Source organism: Geotrypetes seraphini, chromosome 1 (genome assembly GCF_902459505.1).
Source record: "Geotrypetes seraphini chromosome 1, aGeoSer1.1, whole genome shotgun sequence".
Taxonomy (NCBI): domain Eukaryota; kingdom Metazoa; phylum Chordata; class Amphibia; order Gymnophiona; family Dermophiidae; genus Geotrypetes; species Geotrypetes seraphini.
Genome location: NC_047084.1, coordinates 130,007,996 through 130,023,733, shown reverse-complemented (window position 1 = coordinate 130,023,733; position 15,738 = coordinate 130,007,996). Strand labels below are relative to the sequence as shown.

The 15,738-nt window shown below is 41.4% G+C and overlaps 1 protein-coding gene across 9 annotated transcripts in view; it reads left to right on the top strand.

Moving 5' to 3' along the window:
* The window catches only part of KIAA1109 (KIAA1109 ortholog), a 908,505-nt gene that overhangs the window by 377,370 nt on the left and 515,397 nt on the right, over window positions 1-15,738 (top strand). For all 9 annotated transcript variants that reach the window (XM_033938537.1, XM_033938601.1, XM_033938589.1 and 6 more), the window contains exon 36: window positions 11,200-11,411. In XM_033938537.1, the coding sequence (XP_033794428.1) occupies window positions 11,200-11,411 (212 nt within the window). The remainder of the gene's footprint in view (window positions 1-11,199; window positions 11,412-15,738) is intronic.

The following is a 15,738-nucleotide window of genomic DNA, read 5'->3' as shown; positions in this document are numbered from 1 at the left end:
TTTAAAAAAGTTTTCTGTATAAGGATGCATTTGAGGCATAGACAAGACAACCAGCTAACGTTTAAAATCTTATATTTTATATCTTAACATCCAGTTTTAATCAGTCCTCATCTATTGGGCTTAATTTTCTTTTCTTTTCTCTTTTCTTTCTTTCATTCTTTATAAGAACATAAGAATTGCTGCTGCTGGGTCAGACCAGTGGTCCATCATGCCCAGCAGTCCGTTCCCGCAGCGGCCCTCTGGTCAAAGACCAGCGCCCTAACTGAGACCAGGCTTTTTCAGCAGGATCTAATCCAACTTTGTCTTGAATCCCTGGAGGGTGTTTTCCCCTACAACAGACTCCGGAAGAGCGTTCCAGTTTTCTACCACTCTCTGGCTGAAGAAGAACTTCCTTATGTTTGTACGGAATCTATCCTCTTTCAACTTTAGAGAGTTCCCTCTCATTCTCGCTACCTTGGAGAGGGTGAACAACCTGTCTTTATCTACTAAATCTATCCCCTTCATTATCTTGAATGTTTTGATCATGTCCCCTCTCAATTTCCTCTGTTCGAGGGAGAAGAGGCCCAATTTCTCTAATCTTTCGCTGTACGGCAGCTCCTCCAACCCCTTAACCATCTTAGTCGCTCTTCTCTGGACCCTTTCACTTTTTTGACCCCCCCCCCCCCCGATGTGTTACCCATAAATGTTCTTCTGCTTTTGTATCTGTACTGAATTTTGTATGTATATATTATTTTGTAATAAACTGCCATATGGTTTATCCCCTATTTTTAATTTGTAATACACTTTGAAATATTTGACATGGCATGCACATCAAATTTTAATAGAATTGAAACTTGATGTCACTTCTGGGTCCCGCACCTAAGAAGTGATGTCAGAGGGAGAGCCAACACGATGTGGGCAGCAAATTCCTAATGCTGCTCATGCTGGAAAAATTAAAGAGGCACGGGGAAGGGAAAGGGAGGCACATGTGCGGCTGTGGGTGGGGAGAAGAGAGCGGGGAAGGGGCGCCACCATCCCGGGCGCTTCTCACCCTCGCTACGCCACTGTTTAAACTGAAGGGGGCTCTACAGCACTGGAGAAGGAGGTGGAGTTGAAGAATGCAAGTATGGGAATATCACCTATTGACAGGACTCGTATGTCCTTCTTCCAGAAAGAACATTATCAAGGTCAGTACCTAATCTTCCCTTTGCCTAGTGTGCCTTCGAGCAGGAGTCCTCAAATCTAGTCCTCAAGGTCCACAACTGATTTCCACAGTGAATGTGTTTCAGATCGTCCATTTTCATCTCCCATGCAATCATTCATTGTGGAAATCCTAAAAACGAGGTTAGTATGTGGACCTTGATAACTGCCTTAGAGCTATGGTTTCTCTTCCTTTGTTTTACTAATGGGGATTTTAAGCTTAAATTCATCATTTTATGTAGAACCACTGAGTTTTGCTTGATTTGCATCATTTATTTTCCAGCCATAACTTAAAAGAAGGGCGATGACTTAAAAATGTTCAGGCTACAGTCAAAAAATGGCCCTTATGGACCATTGCAAAACGTGCAATAAAATTTAGACGTTAGTCATGATGTGGCTAACTAGTCTCTGCAGAACAATTTGAACCCAGGAGAAATGGTTCCAAATCAACCATCTTAAGCTGCAAATGACACATTAGTTTTTTAAGTTTATTTACCATTTTTCTGTCAAAGCAAAGTTGTGTACAGTAAAAGCAACATTTATAAGAGAGCAGTAAGATTAGTTAAAATATCAACAGCATTTATCAACTGAGCCCAGTAAGAAATCCTAAAAGCATCCACATGTGCATTCCAGCATCCCTGCTTTGTCTCACTGTTTTGACATAATGGGATATAGTCACCCTGAGGTCTCTCTCCTGGGCAGTGCATATCAGTTCTTTATTCTCTATCGGATTTCCTCAGCCCAGATATGATTATACTTAATCCAGATGCTTTCCTAGCATGTTGCTTGATTAAAATTTGCTCCCTTTCCATCACACCTCTGCAGAATAGCATCTATTTTAGGAGTTCTGACTGCAACAGTTACTTGTCTCAACTTGCCAGTGAGAGTAACTGCGTGGTGATATTTCAGTCCCTCTCTTATTGCTAGTCGCAGTGTACACATAGCACAAAAAATACATTGCATTGGAAATAGCTTAAATACTTCTAGAATATCATCTACAATTTCTCTGCTCTCTCCTTTTTGTGTTGTTTGTGGACCACTTGTGGGAATGAAGAAAAAACAGTGGAAAAAAACAACACCACAAACACAAATATGCAGAAACCAGAGTGGAATTGTCCATATAAGAATGATGTGCAACAAAAAAGTGTCCTCCAATTCGTCTGGTAATATGAAGATCTTTATTATTCAAACATCAAAATGACACATTCACCGACTCAATGACTTGACATGTACATGTTTCGGCCATCAGGCCTGCCTCAGGAGTCTTAAAAATCACGAATGATGACATACGGAGTATACTGGCACTCAAGCAGATTTAACCAAAAACCAATCAAAATGGAGTGTCATACCGCGTATGATACGAGTGCTGCGGACTGATCCCGTATGCAGTATGACACTCCATTTTGATTGGTTTTTAGTCAAATCTACTTGAATGCCAGTATACTCCATATATCATCATTTGTGATTTTTAAAACTCCTGAGGCAGGCCTGATGGCCGAAACATGTACATGTCGAGTCATTGAGTTGGTGAATGTGTTATTTTGATGTTTGAATAATCAAGATCTTCATATTACCAGACGAATTGGAGGACACTTTTTTGTTGACAATTCCACTCTGGTTTCATCTTCATTGGCTTTATTCATTTCCCACTTGTGCTTATCATGTTTGAAGCATAATCTGTTACAATACATAAAATCGGCTCATTTTTTAATTTCAAAATCTTCTAAAACTTTTTCTACTAATTTCTGAAGATATTTGCTCCTATGATATGCTTAGATGTCCTTTACTCCCAATGTCCGATTTATCATTTTATTGTTTTAATCAACAAATTGAACAATAATGGCAAAATAGTTGACTCTGTGATGCGTGCATTAGAGTTGTCCATAAAAACTTAAAATTGGAAAAACTGTGCAAACTGAAGTTTTTCCCATGAATTCGGTTGTGCTTGATCAGAAAATAATTTTTTAAAAAATTTTTAAGCCCATCTTGGGGTCCATCAAAGCCATTGATTACATAAAGCTTCGTTTTCTTAAAATTTTTGCATAATGGAACACATTTTTTGGTATTATAGTTAAAATTTTATGTTTTTACACTCGGCAATGATACATTGATAAAACATTTTACATCAAGTCTGTTTTATTGAAAAAGAACAATAAATCAGTACAAAAATAATACTAAAATCTCCAATATCCATTGCTTATTCCTAGGATAAGCAGCATAAAATCTGTTTTACTACTTGGGATCTTGCTAGGTACTTGAGACAGGATACTAGGCTTGATGGACCTTCGGTCTGCCCCAGTATAGCAGTTACATTACATTACATTAGTGACTTCTATTCCGCCTGTACCTTGCAGTTCTAAGTGGATTACAGTAGAAGATAGCTGGACATTTCCAGGAAGTTACAATTTAGGGTCGGTTACATAGTAGAGGCATTGGTAAGAGATAGAAGGAAGGGTGGAGAATTGAGGTATACTTGTAGGGAAGATGCAGTTTGGGGTTGGTTAATTGATAGAGTCATTGAGGAGATATTAGTAGAGGGGTAGGAGGTCAGCTGGAAATTTGCAAGGAGGAGGGAGGATGTGAGGGGGGGTAAGAAGGCTGTATAGATTTTTTTGAATAGCAGAGTTTTGATTTCTTTTCGAAATGATTTAAAGTCACTTGTAGTTGTCAGCAGGTTGGAGATGGAGGAGTCCAGCTTCGCTGCTTGCGTCACTAGGAGGCAGTCGTACATCTTCTTGCGCTGTGTTCCTTTGAGTGGTGGATAGCAGAATGGGGTCTGAGTTCTTCTTAGTCTGGATGTTCGGTTACGGTTTAGACGGTTGTTTAGGTAGGTGGGTGCAGTTCCGTTTATTGCTTTGAATAGTAGACAGTAAAATTAGATTGGATTTGGGCTCGTATCGGTAGCCAGTGTGAGTCTAGGTAGGCATTGGTGATGACGTCAAATTTTCCGAGTGAGTAGATCAGTCTGAGGGCTGTATTTTGAATGGTCTGTAGTTGGTTTATCAAGTTTGTAGTGCATGGTAGGTATGTTGCAGTAGTCCACTAGTCCTAGGACAAGGGATTGGACTATGATCCTGTAGTGATCGTTGTCGAAGAATTTTCTTATTTTTCGTAGGTTGCGCATGGTGAAAAATGTTTTTTGAGTAACTTTGTTGATTTGGACCTGCATTGAGCAGAAATCTATCTATCGACACTCCAAAAGAAGTTTAAAAGAGGGCTGTATGGGGTATTTGGTGACGTTTATTTCTAATTCTGTTATGGATGGGGTTTTGTCCTTTTCAAGTAGTAGAAATTTTGTTTTGTCCGAGTTCTTATATACTGCTAAAGCCATAATAGTTCAAGGCGCTTTACAATAAGAAGTGCTGGACAATCAGAGAAATAGTCACAATGTAAAATCATCAAATGCATGCATACAGAATAGAAGAAATAAAAACAGTAAAATTCTTAGGTTACAAATCGATTAAACAAATTCAATTTTACTGATTTTCTAAAACTAAAATAGGATGAGGAGTGCATGATAATGTTACCCAGCCAATCGTTCAATTTACCTGCCTGGAAAGCAAGAGTTCTGTCCAGGAATCTTTTATAACGACAGACCTTTATTGTTGGATAAGTGAACATATGAATTCTACATGTAGGCCTAATAGAACAATCCAAATTAAAATTAGAAAACAAGTACGTAGGGGCCAAACCAAATATTGATTTAAAACAAAGACAAAAACATTTAAACAAAACTCTTGCTTCCAGGGGCAGCCAGTGTAGTTTTTGATAATAGGGACTTATATGTTCCCATTTTTTCAAACCAAACATCAATCGAACTGCTGAATTTTGAATAACTCAGAGTCTTTGAAGGGTTTTCTTAAAAGTTCCCAAATAAATGATGTTACAATAGTCAAGCATGCTTAAAATGGAAGATTGAACCAATAAACAGAATAATACTGCATCAAAATATTTTCTGATGGTTCTGAGTTTCCATAATATCGAGAAACATTTTCTAACCAATAAATCCATATATTCATCTAAAGTAAGGTATTGGTCCAATATCACTCTCAGAATTTTTATGGAAAAGTCAATAGGAAAGTCCTGACCATTCAAAGAAATCGATGAATCTTTAATTTTAGCATTCGGTCTTGCCAGAAAAAATTTTATCTGAATTAAGTTTCAATTTAAATTTGGTCATCCACAATTCAATTCAATAAACGACAGATAATTCTTTATCTCAGAAGTCAAGTTTGTAAGGGGAATAACTATAATGATATCGTCCGCATAGATATAAAATTTAACTTTTAAACTTTGCAATAAATTCCCCAATGAGGCAAGGCAAATGTTAAACAGTGTAGGGGATAGAGGAGAACCCTGCGGAATTCCGCAAGAATTTACCCAACTGCAGGATTGTTTATTATCACTATAGACTTGACACGATCGTTTACTCAAAAAACCCTGAAACCATTTTAACACATTACCAGAAAGTCCAATTGACTCCAAACAGTCAATCAGAATAACATGATCGACTAAATCAAAGGCATTACTTAAATCTAATTGCAGAACTAGTGCACTTGTACCTTGACTAAATAAATAATATGCTTATTATAACAAGTGAGGTTGGATTCCTTAAAGCCCTAGTGTTACAACCACAAAAGAATAGGAAAACATTCTCTTATCATCAAATGATAATAAACATACATTTTATGCAAAACTCTAGCAGTATTTTATTAAATCTACCTTCAGTATTTGCAATTTATTGTGGAAAATTACAGAAATTTAACATACTTGCTAATAGCTAAACATATACACTTCGGTGTAGTCATCTACCAATGGCATTCCAAACACTCAGACACGAAGGAGTGGAAGAGTCTAAAAAAAGACTGGTGAACTCCAGATATTTCACAAACACCCTTTATTTCTCAATATAACAACACCGACTCGACATGTACATGTTTCGGCCAAACGGCCTGCCTCAGGAGTCTACAATCATAGACAGATATGTTAGTAATCACAAATACATAATGATAAAATTGATAATATAAACATCTAAAACCAAAAGACAAGTTAAAAAGAAGTTACAAAGAGAATATTTCATAATGCCAACAAGAGGAAAAAGACAAACATTTACCGTATTTTCACCCATATACCACGCACCCATGTAAAACGCGCACACGGGTATAGCACGCGGGGAACACAAATTTATGTTAAAAAAAATTTAATATAGCGCGCACACGCGTATACCGCACATTCTAAAACCTCCTCCCGCCTACTCCGAACCGGCATCCTCCCCCCCGCTCGCTTACCCGAGAGAGCATTTTTTTTTTTCATTCGAATCCGGCATTCCCCCTGCGAACCAGCATCCTCCCCCCTCGCTCGTGTCACCCCCCTCCCCCGCGATCCTACATCCCCCCCCAGCACCGCAAAGACAACTCTTACCCGATTGGGCACCGGCACCAATGCACAGGATGTGCCAGTGCCAGTGCCCGAAGATCCTCCCTCGTTGGGTTGGGCTGGGCTGGGCTGGGCTGGGCTGGGCGGTGTGAGAGAGATCCTCCTTCTTCCTGTGCCAGGCTGGACTAGGCTTTGAGCATTTGCGCATGCTCAAAGCCTTCTGGTCTCGCTCTCTCCAAAATAATCTCAGAGAGAGCGAGACCAGAAGGCTTTGAGCATGCGCAAATGCTCAAAGCCTAGTCCAGCCCGGCACAGGAAGAAGGAGGATCTCTCTCGCACCGCCCAGCCCAGCCCAACCCAACGAGAGAGGATCTTCGGGCACTGGCACATCCTGTGCATTGGTGCTGGTGCCGGTGCCCAATCGTATAAGAGTTGTCTTTGCAGTGCTGGGGGGGATGTAGGATCGCGGGGGAGGGGAGTGACGCGAGCGGGGGGGGGGAGGATGCCGTTTTCGAATGAAAAAAAAACATGTTTACAACGCGCTCACACGTATAACGCGCATGGTTATGCACGGTTTGTAAAATCGTGTATAACGCACGTGTTATATGCGTGAAAATACGGTAATTAAAAACACAAGAAAATAATTCATATAAAAAACATCCTATTAAAATATCATCAAAACACATAAAAAGATAAAAAAAATAAAATGCAACATCACATATATTAAAATTTCATAACAATATAAATATATATAGAAAAATATAAAATATATATGGGTAAATGGTAATATCTCTCCTCTAAAAAATTTTTTATTGGAATATATATTAAGTAAAAAATCTTGCCCTAATAGTTGCATTGGCCAAAAGACAATTCATACGAGGAAAATGTTGTATACCACTAATAACTAACGAGCTCAACATACCTCAAAGGTTTGTGTAAAAGTAAAAGGATTAACATCCGATGATTACTTCAACCTCACACTAGTAGATCAAAAGGAATACAACACTAAATGGGTATAAAACATTTATAAAAAAGCAGAATTTAAAAACTAACACAACCAAAATATGTTCAATAAACACTATGCTGAATTATCTATTAGTAATACTATTACCAAAAGAAACAAATTGAAAATTCATAGAGTCCATAGTGAAAAACACAACCCAAAACCGCCATAACCAAGCAACCTACAATTGTGAGTGCAAAACTTAAAGTGAGACCAACAGATATGAAAAGAATAATGAAAAGAGGCAAAAAAGAATGCAAAACTCAAACCTTTGCTAAGTGACGAGGGGTAAATACCACTACTATAGTGACGCCCCAAAAAGCGCCAAATTCAAATAAGGGAGAGAAAAAAGGAGAGAAAAAAAACGCTACTTACTAAATACTGCTGTGAAAAACGCCACCAATAGCAATCTGCATACGGCAAAAACAAGCAGCTAAAAGCTGCCGAATAAAATACCTGAATGTGCAGCGTCATGACGTGTCAAAAGAAAAAGGAAATCACATGATGGTACCAAACGAAAATACAAAAAGAAACAAAGGAAAATGCAACATTTCGACTCAAAATCAAAATGGAAGTAGAAGCGTCAAAAAAGTCATTAAAAATATCGAAATTTTTTTTAAAAAAATATCATTAAAAACGTCATTCCAAACACTCAGACATTCAAGAATGGATTCTATATAAGACGTCGTCATCGGCAGCCATTTTATAAACTGCTGCTGATCGCATGTCAATCACACAATGAATCATGCTTTTGGGAAAGGTAGACCTGGGTTTTCAAGGTCTACATTTCCAGCACCTACAGAGGCCTATGGTGGTGTTAAGTGTTGTAAAATGCCTTTGTAGGCGCAATTCTGGTGCCTACATTTTTTTAAACTACTTTTAATTAGTTTTAAACGGCATTTTCAACTTAAGCTGGATGCCTAACTTAAGGTGCGGTTTATAGAATCTTCTTGAGATAGTCAGGATAAAGCCTGCAATGCTGTTCATCTCCTTGCAACAAGGCCTCACGTTGCAGTGAGGGTCATGGGCTAGCTAGCAATTCATAACTCAGAAAACTGCTTGTTCTTTTGTGAGATTTCTGGAGTCTATTCAGATTATGAATAAATTAAAGGTACCGGTATTTCTATTTTATTTATTATATACCACTTGTACATCCTAAGTGGTTTATATTGAATAGTAATCGGGTATTTTCCCTACCTGTCCTGGCTGGCTCACAATCTATCTCTGTTCAACATGTACCGGTAAGTCTCTCTTTAACTGTACTCTGCTACTCTACTGTCAATTCCTGACTGATAGTGGGATAGCAGTGGAGGAGGATCCTGGGACCGCTTCTTTTCTTCATCTTAATATTCATTTCCTTGGTGCTTTGATCTCCTCCCATGGTTTTCAATATACCTCTATGATGACAGTGCCCATATCTACCTTTTACACCAGAGAGATCTACAGAAAACCAGGCCCAAGTCTCAGCCTGCCTTGATGATCCATTACCACTAACCTACTTCTCCTCTCTCCCCATTTTCCATCTCAGTGGATAGTATTCTCATTCTCCCTGTCTCGTCAGCTCGCACCCTCTGGGTCATCTCAGACTCCTCTTTCTCTTTCTCTCCACAAATCCAACAGACCGCCAAAATCTGCTTCTTTCTCTTTAATATCATCAAAATCCGACCCTTCCTCTTGGAACACACTACCAAAACCTTTATCCACTCTCTATTATTATTATTTATTTATATATCGCCTATCAAGGTTTGTAAGCGGTTTACTTTCAGGTACGCAAGCATTTGTCCCTATTTGTCCAAGTGGGCTCACAATTTATCTAATATACCTGGGCCAATGGAGGATTGAGTGACTTGCCCAGGGTCACAAGGAGCAGCGTGGGGCTTGAACCCACAACCTCAGGATGCTGAGTCTGTAGCTCTAACCACTAGGCCACTCCTTCCTCTTTAACACCTCTCACCTAGACTAGTGCTGCCCGATTCAGGCCTATTGAATCGATTTTTCGATTCACTTTTCCTGCCCAATCAGGTGGGTTTTTTGTGTTTTTTCAGACGTCCTGGTGGGTTTATTTTGTAGCCTTTTCACCCATCTCACCCCCTTTTTACCCTCTCCAATACTATGCCGGTGGTGTAAACAAAATAAATAAAAAATATTTTTCCTCTCTCTGTTAGGTTCTAGCTCATGCTCGCTGTCTAATACTAGCTCTGGCAGGATACACATTTCAAATCTGACATATTGTGATCACAAATAAGGAAATAAATTTTTTTCTACTTTCCATTGCCATATCCAACATTTGTTTCTTTCCCACTGTCTACCCTCTCTGTCCCCCCACCCCCACCTAGTGCCCTAGCTCAAATCTCTCTATTTTCCTCCATGCAGCATCTTTCCCTATCTATATGCACCATCTTTCCATGCCCTTCATCCTATGTCCAAAATTTCTCCCTCTCTTCTCCTTGCATGTCTCCCACCCCTCCACCATATGCAGGAATTATCCCTCCTTCACCCCTTTCCACTTCTTTATTTCATCTCTCTCTTCCTTTCCTCCTCCCAACAACTCTTCCCCCATGTGCAGCCAATTTCCTCCCCTCCCACCTATCCCGTGTAGCAGCTTTCCAACCTTCCCTCCTATCCCCATATGCAGCAGCACCCTACTGACCCTCCCACCGTGAGAACTGACATACCTCTGGGCCTCCCAAAGCAGTGGTGGCGGTGGCCAGCCTTGAAGAAGCAGCACTGTGAACAGGCTGATTGCGGCCTGCCCCACCAAGGCTTCCCTCTGCTGTGTCAGTGATGTCACTGATGACATGGCAGAGGGAAGGCCCCAACGGGGCAGGCCAAGAGCAGCCTGTTCAGAACACTGCCTCTGTTGTTCAGCTACTGCCACCACTACTGCTGCTTTGAGGGGGGGGGGGGGGCTGTTAGTCACTGAATTGTTGAGTCTGATTTTTTTTGGACAATGAATTGATTCAAATTGATTCACTGAAATGAATCAGGCAGTACTAGCCTAGATTGCTGCAATTTGCTTCTCACAGGTCTTCCACGTAACCATCTCTCTCCCCTTCAATCTGTTTAAAATTCTGCAGCATGACTTGTAAGAATAGCAACTCTGGTGGACTACATCACCCCTCTCCTCAAGTCACTTTATTGATTCTCTATCCATTTTTACATATACTTCAAACTCCTCTTTGACTTAAAAGTGCATTCACCCTGCAGCTCCTTAATATCTCTTCTCTCTCCCTATACTCCTCCCTGGGAACTCCATTCATTGGGCAAGTCTCTCTTATCTGTATCCTTCTCTTCTGTTGCCAACTCCAGACTATATTCCTTCTCTCTTACTGCACCATACACCTGGACCAGCTTGCCCGAGACAATACGTCAAGCTCCATCCCTGGCAATATTCAAATCCAGGCTAAAAACTCACTTTTTTGAGGTTGCTTTTCACTCCTAAGCCCCAATTGCTTATAAAGCCACCCATGCCTGAGAAACTCCCTAAATATCCTATTTGTTTGTTTGTCTGTTTGATTAGATTATAAACTCTACTGAGCAGGGTCTGTCTCTTGAATGTTTTAATGTACAGTGTTGCATAAATCTAGCAGCACTATGGAAATGATAAGTAGAAGTAATAACAACTTTTTTTTAACCTTTAGGAGGAAGACAGTCTGGCGCCATCTTATATAATGCATTTGGGATGATGGGCAAATCCAGTGTTACAGAGAGAGGGGGATTGCTTAAATCTAATGACTCCTCAAATTCCCCCACTGGCAGTGGATATAGCACTGATGTGTCTGATGATAACCTTCCCTGTGATGGAGTAAGTCCTTCTTCAGATGTGAATGGAAATTCAGTTTCAGATGAACAGGTAAGTGACTGAGCAATGACATGAAAATCAAATTAAACAAGAGTGTGTTCTTTCGGTAGTGATTGTGTTAATTCCCCCATCACTGTATGTACTTGATAGAGAAACCCTTTATCTCTAGTTCTCTAGAACAGGGGTGTGCAACGAGGGCTGCAGTATAGTCAGGTTTTCAGGATTTTCCCAATGAATATGCATGAGATCTATTTACATGCACTGCTTCCCTTTACGCCCTCCTCACCCAAGGTACCAGCGCCATGATCCTACAACTGGACCTAAGTAGCGCCTTTGACCTAGTAGATCACACCATTCTTTTGAACTGCCTAGAAACCACAGGCATCACAGGCTACGCTCACAATTGGTTCCAGGGATTCCTCAGGAACAGATCCTACCAGGTATTCAAAGATGACAAACTTTCCCTTAGCTGGAATAACAACTGCGGATTACCTCAGGGTTCCCCCCTATCCCCAACCCTCTTTAATATCTACCTCAGCTCATTAGGAAACCTGCTACAAAGCCTAGGGTTCACCTTCTACATCTACGCAGATGACATTACTGTAGTGATTCCGCTAACCGCCCTAACGTCACAATTCTCCAACTCCTTAACCAACATCATAAATCAAATAGAGCGCTGGATGATGGCCTTCAAACTGAAACTCAACACAGAAAAAACCAAATTCTTCCTGGCATCACCCAACGAAAAGATAAAAGAAAATTCAATTCACCTACAGAGCCGAGAATACAAAATTGACCTAACCATAAAGATTCTGGGGGGTAACACTTGACAAACACCTAACCCTGGAAAACCACACAAACCTAAACATAGAAACGTTGGAGCCTCTCCTTTTAGCTATCCGACAATGCTCCTCACTTAAAGGCATTCCCTCCTCTAGTCGGGACTTTAAATTAGCAGCTTACGCTGATGATGTTCTACTTTTTCTTAGGGACCCTCTTGTCTCTCTCCCTCATTTTGTTCACATCGTTTCTCAATATTCCCACCTCTCCGGATACTCTGTCAATTGGGAGAAATCGGAGATCTTCCCTCTTAATGATCATATTTCTCCCTCAGATCTGGCTCATTTTCCTTTCTCATTGTCGCATGGAGCTGTGAAATATTTGGGGGTCTTAATACACAAAGATCCAGTTCATGCTCAAGATCTTAATATATCCAAAATTAAAAACTTAGTTTTAAATACCACATCTCGCTGGTCCCCACTCTTTCTATCTTGGTGGGGTAGAATAGCCTCCATCAAAATGACTCTGGCCCCTCAAATTAACTACACCCTCTCTATGCTTCCCCTCCTATGTCGGAAGTAATTTTTTCACTGGCTAAATATGAAAATCTCTGAATTTGTTTGGAACAAGAAAAAACCTCGTATTGCTCTCGCCAAACTGAAAGCCTCTAAGATTAATGGTGGTTTAAATTTACCAGATTTCTATCATTACTATATTGCATCGTTAGCCAAATATGGAGCTCACTGGATCATTGACTCATGTCCTCAGGATCCACCAACCTGGTTTGAAATGGAACGTTTTTTGTGTGCGCCATTACACATCTCCTGCCTATTAACGGTGTCAGTACCTAAACACTTGAGAAAATACTCTTTGCTGAGTGCAGCGCAGCATGCTCTTCATCTCCTAGATGCAACAGCAGAGATCTCAATTAGAGAATGACACGGGGAAAGAATCTGTCCCCGTCACCGCCCCGTCACCGGCCCACCATCCTCTGCACCGCCCCTTCACCGCCGTTCCCTTCACCGCCCCGTCACCATCACTGCCATCCCTTTCACCGCCCCGTCACCGCCACTGCCATCCCATTCACCGCCCCGTCACCGTCCCCGCTGCATCCATATAAGCCTTAGTACTGTAATATTTAGCTTATTCCTTTCTTATAAATCAAAGTTCCTGCTGCTGAACTAGAGAAAGAGATGTTCAGCTGGCAGGGCTTTGTTTATAAATTTTTATCAACACAACTAATATACTACTTTATCCTAAAGCAAAAAATAAATAAATCAATAGAATTTTTTTTTCTACCTTTGTTGTCTGGTTTCTGCTTTCCACATCTTCTCATTCAATTCCTTCCATCCACTGTGTGTCTTCTCTCTGCGTCTTCCACTTGCTGTTACTGTGCCTCTCCCTTCACCCCCCCCTCCAATTGGTCTAGCACCCATCTTCTTCCCTCCGCTCCCCCATAGTCTGGCATCTGTCTTCTTCCCACTCTATCTTCCACATTTCCCTTCGGGATCTGTTCCTCTCCACCCTCCTTCAATGTCTGTCCTATTCCTTTCCACCACCACCCTTCCCTCCCTCCTTTACCATCTGTTCCTTTCTACTACCCTTCAGCTCCTCTCGCGTGGCCTATCTATCTACCTTCCTCCCTCTTATTTTCATGGCACGTTACAATGTAATTTGTGCAAGCCACTGGAGCCTGCAAGCTCGGTCCCTGTCCCATCCCCACAAACCATCTCGCTTCTGTGCTCCTATTTTCTCCATTTTTAATATCTCCCCTATGTATGTATCTGTCATTGCCCCCCCCCTGTGTCCATATACCATCCCCATGGCATGTCCCCTTTATGTCACTGTCCCTATGCCCCATGCACATAATTTTCCCTCTTTCTGTTACCTTCCTGTGTCTAGATTTCCCCTATCTTCCTCTTCCATACCAGTGTGTCTCTTCTTTTCAACCCCATCTAGCTTTTTTCCCTTTTTCTTCCCCTCCCCCCCCTTGCTTCTAGCATCTGGCTCACCTGCCTGTCCTTCCCTTTCTTTCCGTCTTCATCTCCTTGGCCCAGAATCCTTTTCCCTTTCACTCCCTCCTTCCAATTTGAGCCGGGAACACGAGCGATCGCATGGTCCCCGCAGCCAACACCCGCCTGCCCAATCGATCCTAGTGTTTAGCCAGCTCTCTCCCTTCTCCTCACCTTAGTTTGTAGGTTTTCTTTTTCGGCGACCTGCACGCTTTCCCAAAGAGCTGCGCACGCGCGGCTGCTCAGTGTTCAATCTTCTGCTCTGCTGCAACTTCCTGTTTCCGGTTGCGTCAGAGCAGAAGATCGAAACTGAGCAGCAGCGGGTGTGCGGCTCTCTGATAGCGTGCGGATTGCTGAAAAAGAAAACCTACAAACTAAGATGAGGAGAAGGGAGAGAGCTGGCAAACACTAGGATCGATTGGGCAGGCGGGTGTGTGCTGCGGGGACCGCGCGATCCTTCATGCCTCACTGTGGGGACAAGACCATTCACCGCCCCACGGGCGGTGAATGGCCTTGTCCTCGTCGCCGCAGCGACTGCTAGTTTTCGTTCCCCGTTTCGGCGGGTGACCCGCGGCTAAAATGCGGTGGCCGCGGGTAAACCGCCACCGTGTCATTCTCTAATCTCAATTAACAATAGTCCACTCATGTCCCTTTGGAATAATCCTAAACTCCAGAGTAATGGCAAATCCCTCTCATGGAAAAGGTGGCAGCGGGCGGGTTTGTGGTTTGTTCACCAAATGACTACTCTCACTTCTCTCGTCCCTTTTGACATACTCTATTCCACCTACTCGCTGCCTTCTTCTGTGTATTCACAGTGGCTTACACTCACTGGGGTGCTATCTTCTGTGAATATACGCTTTGACTTTAAGACATCCCTTCACACTATTCGTCACTGGTCTGCACTGGCTTTACTGAAAGGTAAGGCGATATCTCTTTTTTATAGTATTCTAAGAGACCATTCCTTCACCTTTTCATCTCATTCCATGAAACATTGGGACTCTATGCTGACAACCCCGCTTTCTGACATTGATTGGAAACTTTTCTGGTCTTCAACAAATCGTCCTCTTTTATCCTCCAGAGTCTCGCAATCAATGTTCTTTATTATGTGGCATGCAGTATGGACCCCATTTCGTATGTGGAAAGCCAACCTAAAACAAGACTCTGTTGGAACTGTTTGAAAGAAGCTGGAACTCTTGATCATATGCTTTTCCATTGCACTCTGGTTCGTTCCTTTTGGACTCGCATTTGGGACACCATAAAATCTATTATTAACTGCTCGGAAGAGATTTCTATGGACATTGTAATTCTTCGTTCTCAAAATCCTTGTTTTGCGCAATCGAACTGTCCTAAACTAATTGATGCCATGTTTGTGACTGCTCTCATGCATATCTTAAAAAACTGGAAATCATCTTCGCTACTAGACTATACTTTTTGGTAGAATTCTCTGAGCATGTATCACAAATTCGAATCTTATGCATATGAGAAGAAAAATATATCCCGACTTTCCACGAACTTGATGCGAAATAAATCACCTTGGACATTCTTAGATTCATATGTTCACTCTGTCCCGTAGACACTCCTGTCTT